Source organism: Esox lucius, chromosome 7, assembly GCF_011004845.1.
Source record: "Esox lucius isolate fEsoLuc1 chromosome 7, fEsoLuc1.pri, whole genome shotgun sequence".
Taxonomy (NCBI): Eukaryota; Metazoa; Chordata; class Actinopteri; order Esociformes; family Esocidae; genus Esox; species Esox lucius.
The window spans coordinates 48232371-48246906 of record NC_047575.1 but is presented as its reverse complement, the minus strand read 5'-3'; the positions used below and the strand labels follow the sequence as shown (position 1 = coordinate 48246906).

Genomic DNA, 14536 nt, shown 5'->3' with positions numbered 1-14536 from the left:
GACATATTGCATTCCTCTCATGAGCACTGGCAGGACCTTTGGTGACCACCATCTTACCCTCCTTGATCTTTGCCAGTGTTTGTTTTACTTTACATTGTTTTTTCTCCCTGTAATTTCTTCGTGCAAAGAATCAAAATGTCATCTCTGGGAACGCAGGCCCGTTCGCAGGGCTGAGGACTGGCCCCAGCTCCGTACAGATGCTTTGAATTTACGGAGCTTTCCCCGCGAGGGAAGAGGGGGGAACCTGCCTGTATTTCCTGGGGATTAGTCCTCAGATGGGCGCCCTTCGAGGAGGTCTCGGGTCCCTGCCTCCCTCTTTCGCACCAGGGTGCTGGGAAAGTGACCCCCGTCTGACTCCTGGTCCTCAGAGCGCCCCGCCAATCTAGCCCCAGGATGGGAGCGAGGCCTGGGCTCCACACACCCACCACCTACGCACAATGTAGTCCTAACATTAGCAGGCTGCAACAACTATACCCACACAGTCTCGTATTCACATACACAATGACTGACGCGCGCACACACGCACACACACGCACACACACACAAAGTTACATTAGCTGATGCAGTGTAAAAACAAAAATAATTTATGTTTTCAATATATTTTATTATCGGATTGGATATTTCTGTATTTTCAAGTTTAGCAATGTTTAGAAAGCTTTTAAATGTCATTAGAAAGATATTGAAAATTCCAAACACAACAGTGGTGCTACTAGTAATTAGTCAATGCAGCATCCATCCTGACCCACACGGTTTCTGCCACTTCATTTTGGAGGTCTTAATGAAAAGAGCACAAAATGGCTCTGTGAAAGACGTCATTCCTGGAAATAGGGAGCCATCTACTGGTGAAAGAGGACACATTTCCTGTGAGCAAAAAGCCTGTACAACCTTAGAACTCCTCAAACAAAATGCTATACACTGTCAATACTTAATAAAAGAAATTAATAAAAACACAAAATATATTTTCTGATAATTTTCCTTTAGTGTTGGCAAAGTGAAAACTTCAATAAAACAAACTTTTTTTTTTTTTTAAAAGGAAAACCTTGTCACAGTCTAATATATCACTAAAACATTTCACATACACCACCTAGTACACACCAGTGATAATAAACACTATGAACATAAAAGATTCAGTTCCAATAAAAAGAGACAAATTGAGAGGTGAATTGAGAATCAAAATCTCACAAAGATTACAGTTTTGCAAACACTTGGAATGCAACCTTCCCTCAAATTTAGCACAAATAGTACCACCATCCTGATAAAGGGCCTCACTCATTGTGGTGCAATATTATAGAACCTTCAGATAAAAACACAAACAAAGATCAGACATGCTTTTCTGTCATTTACATGGAATTGTTGGTGTGAATAACAGTTATAAACCTACAACATTCAGAATGTTTGTATCCTTCTGAACGGGACCCACAACTGACAACCAGGAAACCAATTCCATCTAAACTCCATACTGTCAAACCACAACTTCAACACATGAAAATAAAACATAATGCAAATAATTATATATATATTTTTTTAAACAAATAGTTTAAATATATATATTTAAACAATTCACTCGTAAACAATTTATTTTGCCCAAAAAAAAAAATATCCCAAACAAGCCATTATTAAGGCAAGGGGGAGAGACGTGCTTAGTTAGTGTCAAGCTTGGCCATTTCCTGCACATAGATCCCAATGCTCTCACTGTCGAACAACACAAAGTAGACTGTCTTTATGGAAGAGGACATGGTGGCAACAAAGTAGCTGGAGATGGCCTTTAAAATGAGCTGGGCCGCAGTCTGCTTCGGGAAGCCATTCCTGGGAATAGAAATAACGATAAAATATAGAGCGTTTTACATTCTAATCGCTAGTCATTACATAAAAAATATCAAGGGTGGAAGAGACAAGCACATTTTAAAAACAAACTTTTCCTGGGTAAATGGATGACCAGGACACAGAGTTACATAACTGATTGTCGCCTCTTTACGTGACAACATTAACTTCAATCAAAATAGTAAAATCAAGCGTTTCCTCGTCACAAGATGAGCACATTGGGCAGAACCCTGTGGATGGTTACCATGGAGACACAAAGGCCTAGGGGTGTGTGAGGACACTTGTGACAAGGGGAGACAGTACCTTCCACTGCCAATAGAAGGGAAAGCCACAGACTTGAGCTTCTTCTCGTCAGCCAGGGCCAGGCAGTTCTTCACCGTCTTGTCCAGCAGCTCTTCGCACTTGTCCGATCCCCAGCTGGGACTGTTGCAGTGGATCACAAACTTAGCAGGGAGCCCATAGCCAGAGGTCAGCACCGCTGAGACGAGGACAGGAGAGACAGGGCAGAAGAAGAGAGACAGAAAAGGGAGAGAGAGGACCGACTGATTAGCATTAGCTATCATTCGCAGGACACACAACCTTGGGCATACGACAGTAGTGCCACATTACTAACAGGGTACAGTGAACATTTTATTTACAACAGAAACGGGAGCATCTGAAAGAAGAAGAATCTTATCAGGGCTGCCAGTAGAACATCTTGGTTGGAAAGAAAAAGAAAAATGTTCCCGCTGCACGATGCTGCTGAGGACAGGGAATTAGACGGCGAGCTTGAGAAATCACTTCTCCAGAAGGGCCCAGGCTCTTGGAAGCCACATGAAAGGCACGCCGGCAGAAAGAGAAAAAGGGACTCTTTTCTCTCCCTAGACATGGATGTAACTGAGAGAATGTGTTAATCTGTGGAGCACACAGCATCGTAGGGTGTCTTCCACCGGGCAGCCCAGTCAGTCACCCTGTAACTCAACCTAAACCCCCAACGCCGTGAGGTGAGAAACCAACCAGTCGGACTTCATTTGGCCTCTGTGAGCGTGTGACCGGCCTGGACTGAGCTGAGCCTCTACATGGACTCACAGAGCTGATCTCCTGGTGGAAGTGGAGACCCAGGGAGGGTGGGATCTGAGCATGAATGACAGGCAACCGACTATGTTCCTATGAAGGGAGAGTTTATGATTTACTTATTCAGAATTTAAAAACATATTTCTGGAAACCAGGAATAGTTCATCTAAATAACTAGCATTATTTTCCAAGCAAAAAAGTTTTTTGCAGATATTACAGGGATATCATTATCACCAGAATCAGAAGCACCTTAATTTCCCAAGTTCACATTAAAATCATACCCTAATTAAATCAAATCTAGATCTAACTGAACAATATGTTATTGAATGAAATGGCTTTGGCACCCTGAATCAATAACGTTTTTGGTGAAATATACGTACAATATTTTATTTATTTGTAACAGAAAGGCAAACAGCCGCAGTAATTCAGCAAAACAACAAATATTTAGGAACAAATGTTTCCATGAATAAAACAAAGAATGGACACTGTGTGATCCTATCTCAATACAAAAAAGCTATAAAAGTGTTGTTCTTCTCAGACCCACTCTGTTTTGATGGCATTGCTGCGTAAAATTTTCAGGGCACAAATGACTTCATAATTTACCACAATTATGTTCCGGCGCAACCACGCCGACGAGACAGACAGCGGCGGCTCCATACGGTGGCCCACCTGGGGGCTATTGGGTTAAATGCTGTGGTGAAGCACTGATTACAATCCCACCTAAATACCCCTGGTCTAGGTAGGTTGGGACACGGGGACCTAATGGGTGTCATTATACATCATTCTGTTCAGGTGCCTCCTGGGATGTGTTCACGGCCGGGCCCCAATCACCGGACACGTGCATTCTTGACCCCTATTCTGCAGATATTACAGACAACGAGTGCACTCCCAAATGGCACGCCATTCCCTACATAATGCACAACCTTCAGCCACAGCCATGGGGTCTCTGCAGTAGGGAACAGTGTGCCATTCGGGACACATTCAGTGTGACATTCCTCTAAGGGGAAAAGAGCGAGTTTCTCCCATTGGTCTGATACACAAAGAAGGGCCCATTAAATGTGTTCCAGGCGGTTATGGTCTGGCGTTCAGTCACCTGGTAATCCATTTAAAACATCCCCAGGGGGAGTGGGATTAGCAGGGTGTGCTAACCTGGCAGAGTGTGTACGCTAGCGGAGTCCTGACAAGGGCAGTGCTGTGAAAGCGCCGGGTGCGTTGATGAAGTGTGTGTGTGTGTGTGTGTGTGTGTGTGCGCACCGCGGTCCACTGATCTGGGATGATGACATCATGTAGGCTGACTAAGACTGCGTTCCAAATGTACCGGTAGTGAATATGGAAAAGGGTGCCATTTGGAACCCGACCAAGAAAGTTGTCCCGGCCCTCAGACTGCGGTTATCACAGCCAGACCTAGGAGGAGACGTTGGCAGGATGTTTAAATTAGCACATGGAGGGTCAGTGAGGAGTTCAAGTGAAACACTTAATGGAGGAGCCAGAAAGCTACTCTGAGATTCCATCTGGACACCAGCTAATGGTTGCGGTCGGTCCCGGTGAAGCCACAGTGAAGCGCAACAGATTCAGCCAAGAGCACTACACCACGGCATCAAACCAACAAGACTGTCAGAAAACACAAAGGAGATGGCGGCACATATCAGCCGCCCGCCGCCAAATGGCACCCCAATTCCTTTTCTGTGGCGAGGTTGTCCTTCTTCTTACCTCCAGCCACCTCCAGGGGTCCGTTCTTCTTCCGCAACTCCAAGATGGCGTCTACAAACTCTTTCCCCCCTTTCTTCTCCAGAGCACCACCTGGGAGGATAAAGTCTGAGGTTGTCAGGGTAACCTGGTTGTTTTGAGTGCGGACACATAGACAGAGGGAGAGGGACAGACAGCAGACAGACATGCATCAGACAGACAGCAGACATGCAGCAGACATGCAGCAGAGTCCGAGTTGATTGGATGCTGTGAAAATGAACAGTCTAGTCTCCTGAATCTCTTTGACTACTGTAGACTGTAGTTTCAAAGTATATAAAAATGAAATAGTTCTGCCAGTGAGTGACTAGCTACTAAACTAAAAATTTTGCTAATTCTTAAAGAGTAAAAAAAATGAAAAAAAAGAAGCTAATTTACAGCAACTGGGAGCAATTAGAGTTTGTCTTGTTCAGGGACAGAACAATACATCTTTCACTTTGCAGGCTTTGGGATTCAATCTGGCAACCTTACTGTTCAGATGCTGTAACGTCAAGGCTAGCTTCCATCCCTATAGTGTTAATATAATAGATAATGCATTGGTTCAGCGGTCAGGCCATCTACAGCAGGAAGTGATGCAGGCAGACAGTCAGAGAGGGGAATGACATTAATGGATTAGGATGGCCTGGCCATGTAAAAACTAATCAGGAGGAAAGGCAGAGAGACGTTAGAAGATTTAGGAAAAGTAATTGAGGCCGTAGAGGTTGGCAAAACACAAAGCACTGATGCATGTTCTTCCGACCCATTAGACAAGAGTGCCATGCTAAAGCCTATTAATTACCAGAAGAGGCACTCTGTGCCAGTATTAGTCTTCTAACAGTCACTGGTTGTTGTTGGGCTTCAATCACAAATTAATAACCTGATAGAGTCTATTGACATGAACGCGTGATTACAACCTTTCCGAGAGGGAAACACATTTCTAAGGGGAGGAAGGAGATGCATTATGGGATGCTCGGCGACAGGCGGCAGCATGGTAACAGACGTTATCCATGACGATGAGGGAGGTTTCCATTACCTACTTCACCACCAGTGTAGAGGCTGGAGTTGGTCGGGTGAACTACAGCCTCGCTGCCGACAGTGGAAATGTCAGCTTGCACAACTTGCAACTACAAACGACGAACACAACGACGACAACAGGCAGACAACACGGGGACAAAACACAAAGAGTGGGGAGTGGGGGGGGGGGGGGGGGTTGGAGTATGGGGGAAATGAATAACGTAAAAACAAGAGAAAAAAAAAAGGGGAAAGAAAGAGAAAGAGGTGAGAGTGTTGTGCTCCTTCTTTACTTTGTTTGGTTAAAAGGAGGTGACTGAGAAAGAAGGAACACAGCAAACTGACTGACTGACTGACTGACTGACTAACTGACTGCCTAATTCAGAGACAGACAGACCCCAAAGACAACATACAAGACAGGCAACGAGGGGGTGACAACAGCTCTGCGCAGATTTGACAAAATCCTTGAATTTATTATGAGGTACAAGCCTCTTCAGTTGTTTGGGTTCAGGTGTTCTGACAAAACCATGAAACACTCAAGAGCTTCATAACCTTTTAATAACAATGAATTTGTTTGCGAATGGCAACTATTCAATTACTCAAGGATTTTTCAAACCCTCGGAGTGAAAGGGACCTCACCTAGGTCATCTTTAAGGTCGATGTCGGCATTGGTGGGGTTGATGACCCCCTCCACGTCAAAGCCAGCCAAGTTACTGACCTCGCTGTGAATGAGGTTGAGCTGTGAGAGACCACACCCCCACAGGCCGGGAGGGGAAGGGGGGGGAAAGCAAAGCCATTAGGTTTTACCACAGCACCCCCCACTGTCAGTCTGTAGGTCAGTCAGCCTATTTGCCCATTTGTCTGTTGGTCTGTAGTTCAGTCAGTCTATTTGCCCATCTGTCTGTTGGTCTGTAGTTCAGCCAGTCTATTTGCCCATCTGTCTGTTGGTCTGTAGTTCAGTCAGTCTATTTGCCCATCTCTCTGTTGGTCTGTAGTTCAGTCAGTCTATTTGCCCATCTGTCTTTTGGTCTGTAGTTCAGTCAGTCTATTTGCCCATCTGTCTGTTGGTCTGTAGTTCAGTCAGTCTATTTGCCCATCTGTCTTTTGGTCTGTAGTTCAGTCAGTCTATTTGCCCATCTCTCTGTTGGTCTGTAGTTCAGTCAGTCTATTTGCCCATCTGTCTTTTGGTCTGTAGTTCAGTCAGTCTATTTGCCCATCTGTCTGTTGGTCTGTAGTTCAGTCTGTCTATTTGCCCATCTGTCTTTTGGTCTGTAGTTCAGTCAGTCTACTTGCCCATCTGTCTGTTGGTCTGTAGTTCAGTCTGTCTCTATGAGAGTCCATCTGCCTGTTGGTCTGTAGGTTAGACCATCTGTTTTCTGTCTGACATCACACCCAATCAATGGGAAAGCCAAGCCAACAGATTTCCCCACACCCCACCACACAGCACTCAGAAGCAGAGAGGAACAGAGCAGAGACACACCACAGTCTGAAGTGATCTCTTCAGTCAGAACAATCAACAAATCCCAGCCCACCATCATGGACATGCATGGCTGATAAAAGGGCTATCTAACACAATAACACATTTATGTTTGCCTAGAAAATTATTTCTAAAGGGAAAATGAAAATATAACAGAAGGATATTGAGGGATGCTGTGACCAGAGAAATTCAGACAATATCAATAGTATTATTTCTGTGTATTCACAACCGATCCTTGTGCCTGACTGATGAAATGCTATGGTCAGGCCTCAGTGTACAGAGAATAAAATGGCATTTGAAACGGCCATGGACTGGAATCTGTTCCCAGAGCTGTCTGACAACACTGAGCCAGGAAACATGCAAAACAAGACCACTTATCCTTAAGGTCTCAACTGACCTTTAACGAATAGTCTATTCTCAGTGAAAAGGACCTATCGCCAGTGGCCAGTCAATTAGGTCAGTGACGTTCATCTGATTCATTATTACTCCCCATTGATCTCATCTGAATGCAGCGTCTCTGATTAGCTCTTTCATCCAGTGATGTAACCCTTACAGTAGGAAAACTGGGCGACATCCAACCACACAGTGGAGAAAAATCCCTTCAATCCCACTGATTTAAAGTGGATTTTTCTGCAGATATTCTAACTCACAAACACATAAATGAAGGTCATAAAAGTTTTATAGATTTGGGTATAAATCACTGCAGGGTTTTCAGACACACATCTCCTCCTGGTGTTTTCCAAACTTTCCTTTCAACAAAGGACAGTTCACTTCCAAACAGTCTACAGATGCAAACAAAAGGGTTATGCGTTGTCATGAATGATGAACCACAAACGACTAGACCCTTCACACTCAACACCCTAGCCAACAGCTACGACAGCACCCGCGCCTCAGACCCTCAACTGGTAGAGTCGTGCCTGCGATCAAGCCCAGCTGGGTAGCGTATCTTTATGACGGCCAAAGTATGTGGCGACATAACTTAGGAATATTGCTGCCACAGTCAAAGTTTCAGAAAAACGCATGTACATGCCAAGTAAATAAACTGTATTAAATAAAACTTTTAAAAATGAGGGACATTTTTATTTGGGTGGGGGGGGGGGCGGGAACAAATATTCTTCTGTGTACACGATTCCCTCTGGTTCCTGCGAGTGTGCACGGGAATATCCTGGTATTCATCCCTTGTTACATAGTTGTGAGCGGTATCCCTCAGGATGCGTAGAACCGTTGGTTCTGGTGCGGGGACCGGGGTACCTACCCTTTGACCCAGGAAGAGACTCTTGGTGGAGAGGACAGTGAATCCATCCGTGGAGGTTCCTTCTGTGGTGCTGTCCGCTGAGGCCGCTTTGCTCCCTTCTCCCTGTTTCTGCAGGCAACAGAAGAGCAAGACTGGACACACTGAGACACAGGAGAGACATCAGTCCAATGAACTAGACTCGTCGATTGATGTGCCGGGGACAACAAAGAACTTACAGTCTAGACAGGTGGAAATATCAACTGTCGCATGTCAATTTCTGAGGAAACGGGGGAGACTTTTACAACAGATATTACTGGTTATGAAAGTCTAAAGACAATGTTTTGCTCACAGTGTGATGGAGGGGAATGAGTGGAGAAAAGGGAAGTCTGTCCAGCATCATGTATGAACAGAAAAAAAGACATCTTTGTTGGGAAGCAACTAAATATCTCACACTGGCTACAAAAATATTTTTTTTATATATACTTTCAACAGCAACAGCACTTGCTGAGTGAGGGCACCATGTTAGTTACCAGGCAAGCAATATTGTCAGTGAGTTTACACTCCTTCAGGCTGCGTGTTCTGGCCAGTGCTGCAGTTTTTCATTGCTAGTGTGAATAGTATTTACACACTACGTTAATGTCCTTTGAATAAAATGTTTGTAGTTCAAAAAAGTCTGAGTGGAAACAGTGTTTTGTCCAATAGAAACCATGCTTAGCGAAACATTCGGCAACAACAGGGATTTGCTTGGCGGAATGAACACACCCATGAGCGACAAGTGTCCACCTCAACCGACCTGTCAGTATGACTGCCCATATACTGCAGACCCATTCAATACCTTAGACCTCATCGCAGTCTTTTTCCCTGCTGCCGTCTTTTTGGAAGCCGACTTCTTGGTGGCGGACATCTTGGATTTCTTGACGGCAGGAGGAGGTGTGATGACGGCCTCCAGCTTGGCCTTTGACCCCCTCTTCTTGGCCAGCAGCTCAGGGTGGATGTTGGGTAAGACTCCGCCCGCGGCGATAGTGACCCCTTTCAGCAGCTGCAGTGGAACAGACTGGATAATTACAGACACGATCCGTTCACAGACATTCAGTTCCCTCCCCGTATTCTAATTACAGACACGATCCATTCACAGACATTCAGTTCCCTCCCCGTATTCTAATTACAGACACGATCCGTTCACAGACATTCAGTTCCCTCCCCGTATTCTAATTACAGACACGATCCATTCACAGACATTCAGGTCCCTCCCCGTATTCTAATTACAGACACGATCCGTTCACAGACATTCAGTTCCCTCCCCGTATTCTAATTACAGACACGATCCGTTCACAGACATTCAGTTCCCTCCCCGTATTCTAATTACAGACACGATCCGTTCACAGACATTCAGTTCCCTCCCCTTATTCTAATTACAGACACGATCCATTCACAGACATTCAGTTCCCTCCCCGTATTCTAATTACAGACACGATCCGTTCACAGACATTCAGTTCACTCTCTGTATTCTAATTACAGACACGATCCATTCACAGACATTCAGTTCCCTCCCCGTATTCTAATTACAGACACGATCCATTCACACACATTCAGTTCCCTCCCCGTATTCTAATTACAGACACGATCCATTCACAGACATTCAGTTCCCTCCCCGTATTCTAATTACAGACACGATCCGTTCACAGACATTCAGTTCACTCTCTGTATTCTAATTACAGACACGATCCATTCACAGACATTCAGTTCCCTCCCCGTATTGTAATTACAGACACGATCCATTCACACACATTCAGTTCCCTCCCCGTATTCTAATTACAGACACGATCCATTCACAGACATTCAGTTCCCTCCCCGTATTCTAATTACAGACACGATCCATTCACAGACATTCAGTTCCCTCCCTGTATTCTAATTACAGACACGATCCATTCACAGACATTCAGTTCCTTCCCCGTATTCTAATTACAGACACGATCCAAGCAGCATTTCCGTAAAAAGGTTCAGGGACGTTCGCGACCCAGGGCTGACAGCGCACCTGGTTGAGCTCCTCATCGTTGGCAATGGCCAGCAGGATGTGCCGAGGTGTGACTCGCCCCTTCTTATTGTCCCTGGCTGCATTGCCCGCTAGCTCCAGAATCTCAGCTGGAAAACCAGAGAAGAGAGACGGTTTGTTTAGCATAACACTGCCTTGAGGAAAACTCGAACAGATGGAAAAAGTGGTTACAAGACAGATTGTCCCATATTGCGAACGTCAGACAACATAGTGGAAAAACATTCACTGGCCAGAGCTAGGAAATACTGCCAAGACCTGCCGAGTTGGCATAACTGTAACCTGACTATAATCTATACCTTCTTAGTTCTGTTAAAATCTCCTGGTTTGTTGTCAGACTCGCGTGGGTGCAGGTGGGTACATTTCCAACTCAGAGAGAGAGTTGTGTTAGCACAGGAATGCTGTCCTTCTGTAAGGTATTAGAGGCTGTTCATGGTACAAAGGTAGCTCATGCAAAAAGAATGCCAGCCAATAAACTGTTGAAACTCTGTTCACATGTACTCCTTTGCTATATAAGAAAGGGACTCTCACTGCTCTAATTAGAGGAATCCTGTTTGCAACCAAGGCAGATATACTCTGCAAAATGTTTCCACAGAAGCCAGTCAGGGGGGAAGACTTAATGACTAAATCAATACAGCATACACTACCATTTCCTCTCACAAGTAGATTCATCACCCAACATGGTTGGATTGAACAGTACGTTATTGAACTTACTAACGACATGAACAGTTTGACTGATTTAAACCAAACGTCTGTAAAACATTACAATGTTGCACAACAACACAAAACACTATACTGAATCTAAGCACTTTGACCAAAAGGAGGCCACTTCGGACACCCCTGTCTTTCTCGACTCCTCACCTGTGAGGTACTCCAGGACAGCCGCCATGTAGACGGGAGCGCCAACGCCAATCCTGTACTTGGGCAGACCCTTCTTGATGTAGCGCAGCATTCTCCCCACGGGGAAGATGACACCTGCCTTGGTGGATCTGGAAGTCTTGGTCGTCTTCTTCTTTCCTCCTCGGCTGGACATGGCGCCGCTACCAGTGTGATGCCCTGCATGCGGAGCAGAGTTCGGCCCATCGAAATCACAATGCATCCAAATCAGTTCACTGACGCGCTCATCCTGTGCTACCCACATACATAATCAAAGGCGTACATTTATTACTGACAGTAGGTAACACTATTTTAATGGAGAGGACAGGTGTTGAGCACGCATTCTAGGCATTTTTAGGTGGCCATGAAGTTTCTGTGAGAAATACACTATCAAATACAGTCTAGCAAGGTCTATAAAGCACTGTTAGAAAACTGAATATATACTTTCCCTTCACTGGTCTACACAGGTCAACATTTTTCCCCTACCTGGCTCTCTGATACCACACAGACCTGAATGGAAATATATTTTTAAGGGTTATTGAACTACAAGAAGGTGACTGTTTATGACACTCTACAAAATATTAGTTTTATTACTGTCCAAATCAATTAAAATAAATACACAAACATAATACAAAAACTATGAACTATTCGCTGATTGATCCATTCAAATGATTGATCCATTCAAATGATTGATCATGTGAAAATAGGCCTAGAAATAAATTTGACATTACTCTGCGAGGGAAATGTGTATTTTCAGAAGAATATAATATACAAGTTATTATTCCTGGATCCAAAATTTGTTGCCGGACATTTACTGAGAACTGATAAATGTCCATTCACAGGCAACATCTGTCACGGACACCAGGTGCACAAGACCGCTTTAAGAGTTATTTTGCAGCGGGTCACTGAACGATTTCCGAGTGTCAACAGTCCTTTTAATCACGTGAACATACGTTTCACAAAATTAAATGCAATGCATAAAACAGGCAAATTCCACACGAGGGATCCCAAGGACATTCGCCTGGTCGCTTTCCGCGTTTTGCGAGTTACGAATAAACCTAATGTCATATTTCTATTTAGCCCATTCACAGCTCTAAATAGCCTACAGTCTCGGCAACCTTAATTCAAAATGGCAACGTAAACGACATTCTGGATAACGTGGACGACATATCTGAAGCAGCTGGCTGGTTCAACGATGCGCAACCGATGTAAATGTTAACCAAACACCGTCAATTACTTACAGAAAAGAGGAACGGCAATATGTCTACTGTCTTCTGTCGACACCCGGTACAGCTTGGGCAGTGTCCTCAACTCCCAGAATCCACAGCGAACTAAATATTGAGCGGGTGAGTTCTCTATCCATGCAATAGCTTACTGTTCGGGAATGAACAGAATTCAAAAACCTCACCTCTCCCGGTATGCGCTGTCATCAAATCTAACCTAAGCGCCAAGCCCACTATGACAAGCCCTTTTACCTAAGCGCATATAGGCAGTACATTAAAGAAATATCCCTGAAAAACACTCCTTATGACAAACATAACACTTTTCAAACCTTCGTAGCGAATTCCATAACTTCTAATTAGCCTAACATGAACAAATCCTGGAATTTGCAGGAAGTGTACCGGGAATATATTTCAATCATCCACAACATTATGTAAATCATGTGCTAATCAGTGAAATTATTATTTTCGTAACCCCACACACATGTTGGTGACATCTTAAATCACGAAACCCACGTTAAATAGGAATATTATATTGTGCTTAGCAAAACAGTGGATCCACTCTTTATGGAAACGAGTAACTTATATTCAAGGAGACTGCTAATGTGTGTGATTGATGATTTTATTTCCTGCACCATTCAACAGTAGCATATTACACTAAACCCTTTCTTTTATATCCAACGTCTTGACAGAGATTGTATGTATAAAGGCCATTCGCTGGTTCCTCCTGATTATGTTCATAAAGCTCATACCCCGGACCTATGTCTAAAAAAGATACACCTGAGTCGCAAACCCAGTCAAGATCCTATTTTCCGGGACAAATGAAGAGACTTCAGGATGACGGGTATGTTTCAGACACCCCTTTCGCTACGTAGGAAACGTGTGCAGGTGCAGTGAGTGTGTTTCTACACTAGAGGTTGTCACAGCATTGAGCGAAGAGAGAGAAGACTAAAAGAAAGATGGCTGTTTGACAGAGAAACCAGACTCATCTATAACGACATGTACATTCGCGTTGGCATATAATGACTTGTGAGAGGAGATTATTTTGTTTTATTATTGAATCCACAATTTTTATGTGTTACTTTTACTTAAAGATGAAATCTTGCTCCTTTGAGAATAAACAACTTTTTTTGTAACCCCCATTTTGGGCTGGATGTGTAATGTTGTTTAAATGTTTATAATTTACCTCAGTTAGCCATGCAAATTCCACGTTTGCAAGCGAGAGTTTTTTGAGGACATGGGGCACATCGGCACATACACGAGTTGGTACAACATTTTTGGGGATCCACTTTGGCTCAACAGCGCAACTTTTAAACAGAAAAATCCTGGAACGCATCTTTAATATAAGGCACATCTCAGTAGAGGGTATGGAGCATCTCCTCTGTGTTTTCTTTTGCTCCTCCTCATCATCAGCTGTACCGAACGTAAATCTTACAACAGGACAATGATCTCAAACACACAAGCAAAGCTTGAACAAAACAGAACAAATGGATTGTATTTCACAACATGGTGTCTTCCTTCCTAGTGAACCATGTGAACCAATACCAGCTTTATCTAATCTAATTTTACATTTCTTGGAAATTCAATAAAAACGACATGTTTTTTTTCCCCAGTACTTTCTGCACTGTCTTTGAATTGACTCTGGTTGGACAGGGCTGAGTTTCAGGCTGATTAAATTTCAGTCACCTGCCAAATCTCAAAAGCCTGAATAGGCTTCAATGTAATAGGCAAACAATGTCATATGATATAGCAGTCAGATGCCTGACTGTACAGTGCATGGCTTCAGTGGGGATCTTTGCCCTCAGAGCATATCACCTGTATGTATCCTGAAAAGCTGCTACACTGAATCCCAAAGCCAACAAGCTGAATAATCTGTCATTCTGTTCTCCAGCCAGTCATCCCTAACTTCTGTAACCCTATATCCTAAGTCAGTTTTGATAAGTGGGTCTACTAAATAACAGAAATATAAATGAGATGGAACCTCAATCACAGCTGATGCTATATAATCTGCCTGGAACTTTGTCTTCTTATGTCTGCTCCGAGGATAGTGTTCACAGATGAAATCCTTGAGA

General features: G+C 43.9%; 1 protein-coding gene across 7 annotated transcripts; it reads right to left on the bottom strand.

Annotated features, from left to right (window-relative positions):
* Positions 1-591: 591 nt before the first annotated feature.
* Positions 592-12832, bottom strand: LOC105011194 (core histone macro-H2A.1). Of its 7 annotated transcripts, none has more exons than XM_034293443.1 (9): positions 12486-12832; positions 11230-11424; positions 10354-10460; positions 9154-9372; positions 8340-8447; positions 5634-5720; positions 4585-4708; positions 2125-2299; positions 592-1806 (listed from the first exon to the last, which is right to left on the bottom strand). In XM_034293443.1, the coding sequence occupies exons 2-9, from the start codon at positions 11399-11401 to the stop codon at positions 1641-1643; spliced, it is 1158 nt and encodes a 385-aa protein (XP_034149334.1). In that variant the 5' UTR covers positions 11402-11424; positions 12486-12832; the 3' UTR covers positions 592-1640. The 7 variants fall into 7 exon arrangements, with proteins under 7 accessions (XP_034149334.1, XP_019904162.1, XP_019904165.1 ...); XM_020048603.3 differs by having other exon boundaries at positions 4585-4689; positions 5630-5720; positions 12486-12831; XM_020048606.3 differs by having other exon boundaries at positions 4585-4674; positions 5630-5720; positions 12486-12828.
* Positions 12833-14536: the final 1704 nt, after the last annotated feature.

Bases quoted from the DNA above. Each gene is read 5' to 3' on its own strand.
- LOC105011194 (XM_034293443.1), bottom strand. From the start codon at position 11,401: ATGTCCAGCCGAGGAGGAAAGAAGAAGACGACCAAGACTTCCAGATCC. The intron at 10,461-11,229 runs GTGAGGAGTCGA...CTGGTTTTCCAG, and splicing joins TGTCCTGGAGTACCTCACAG to CTGAGATTCTGGAGCTAGCG. The intron at 1,807-2,124 runs GTACTGTCTCCC...TTCTATTCCCAG, and splicing joins CCTTCTATTGGCAGTGGAAG to GAATGGCTTCCCGAAGCAGA.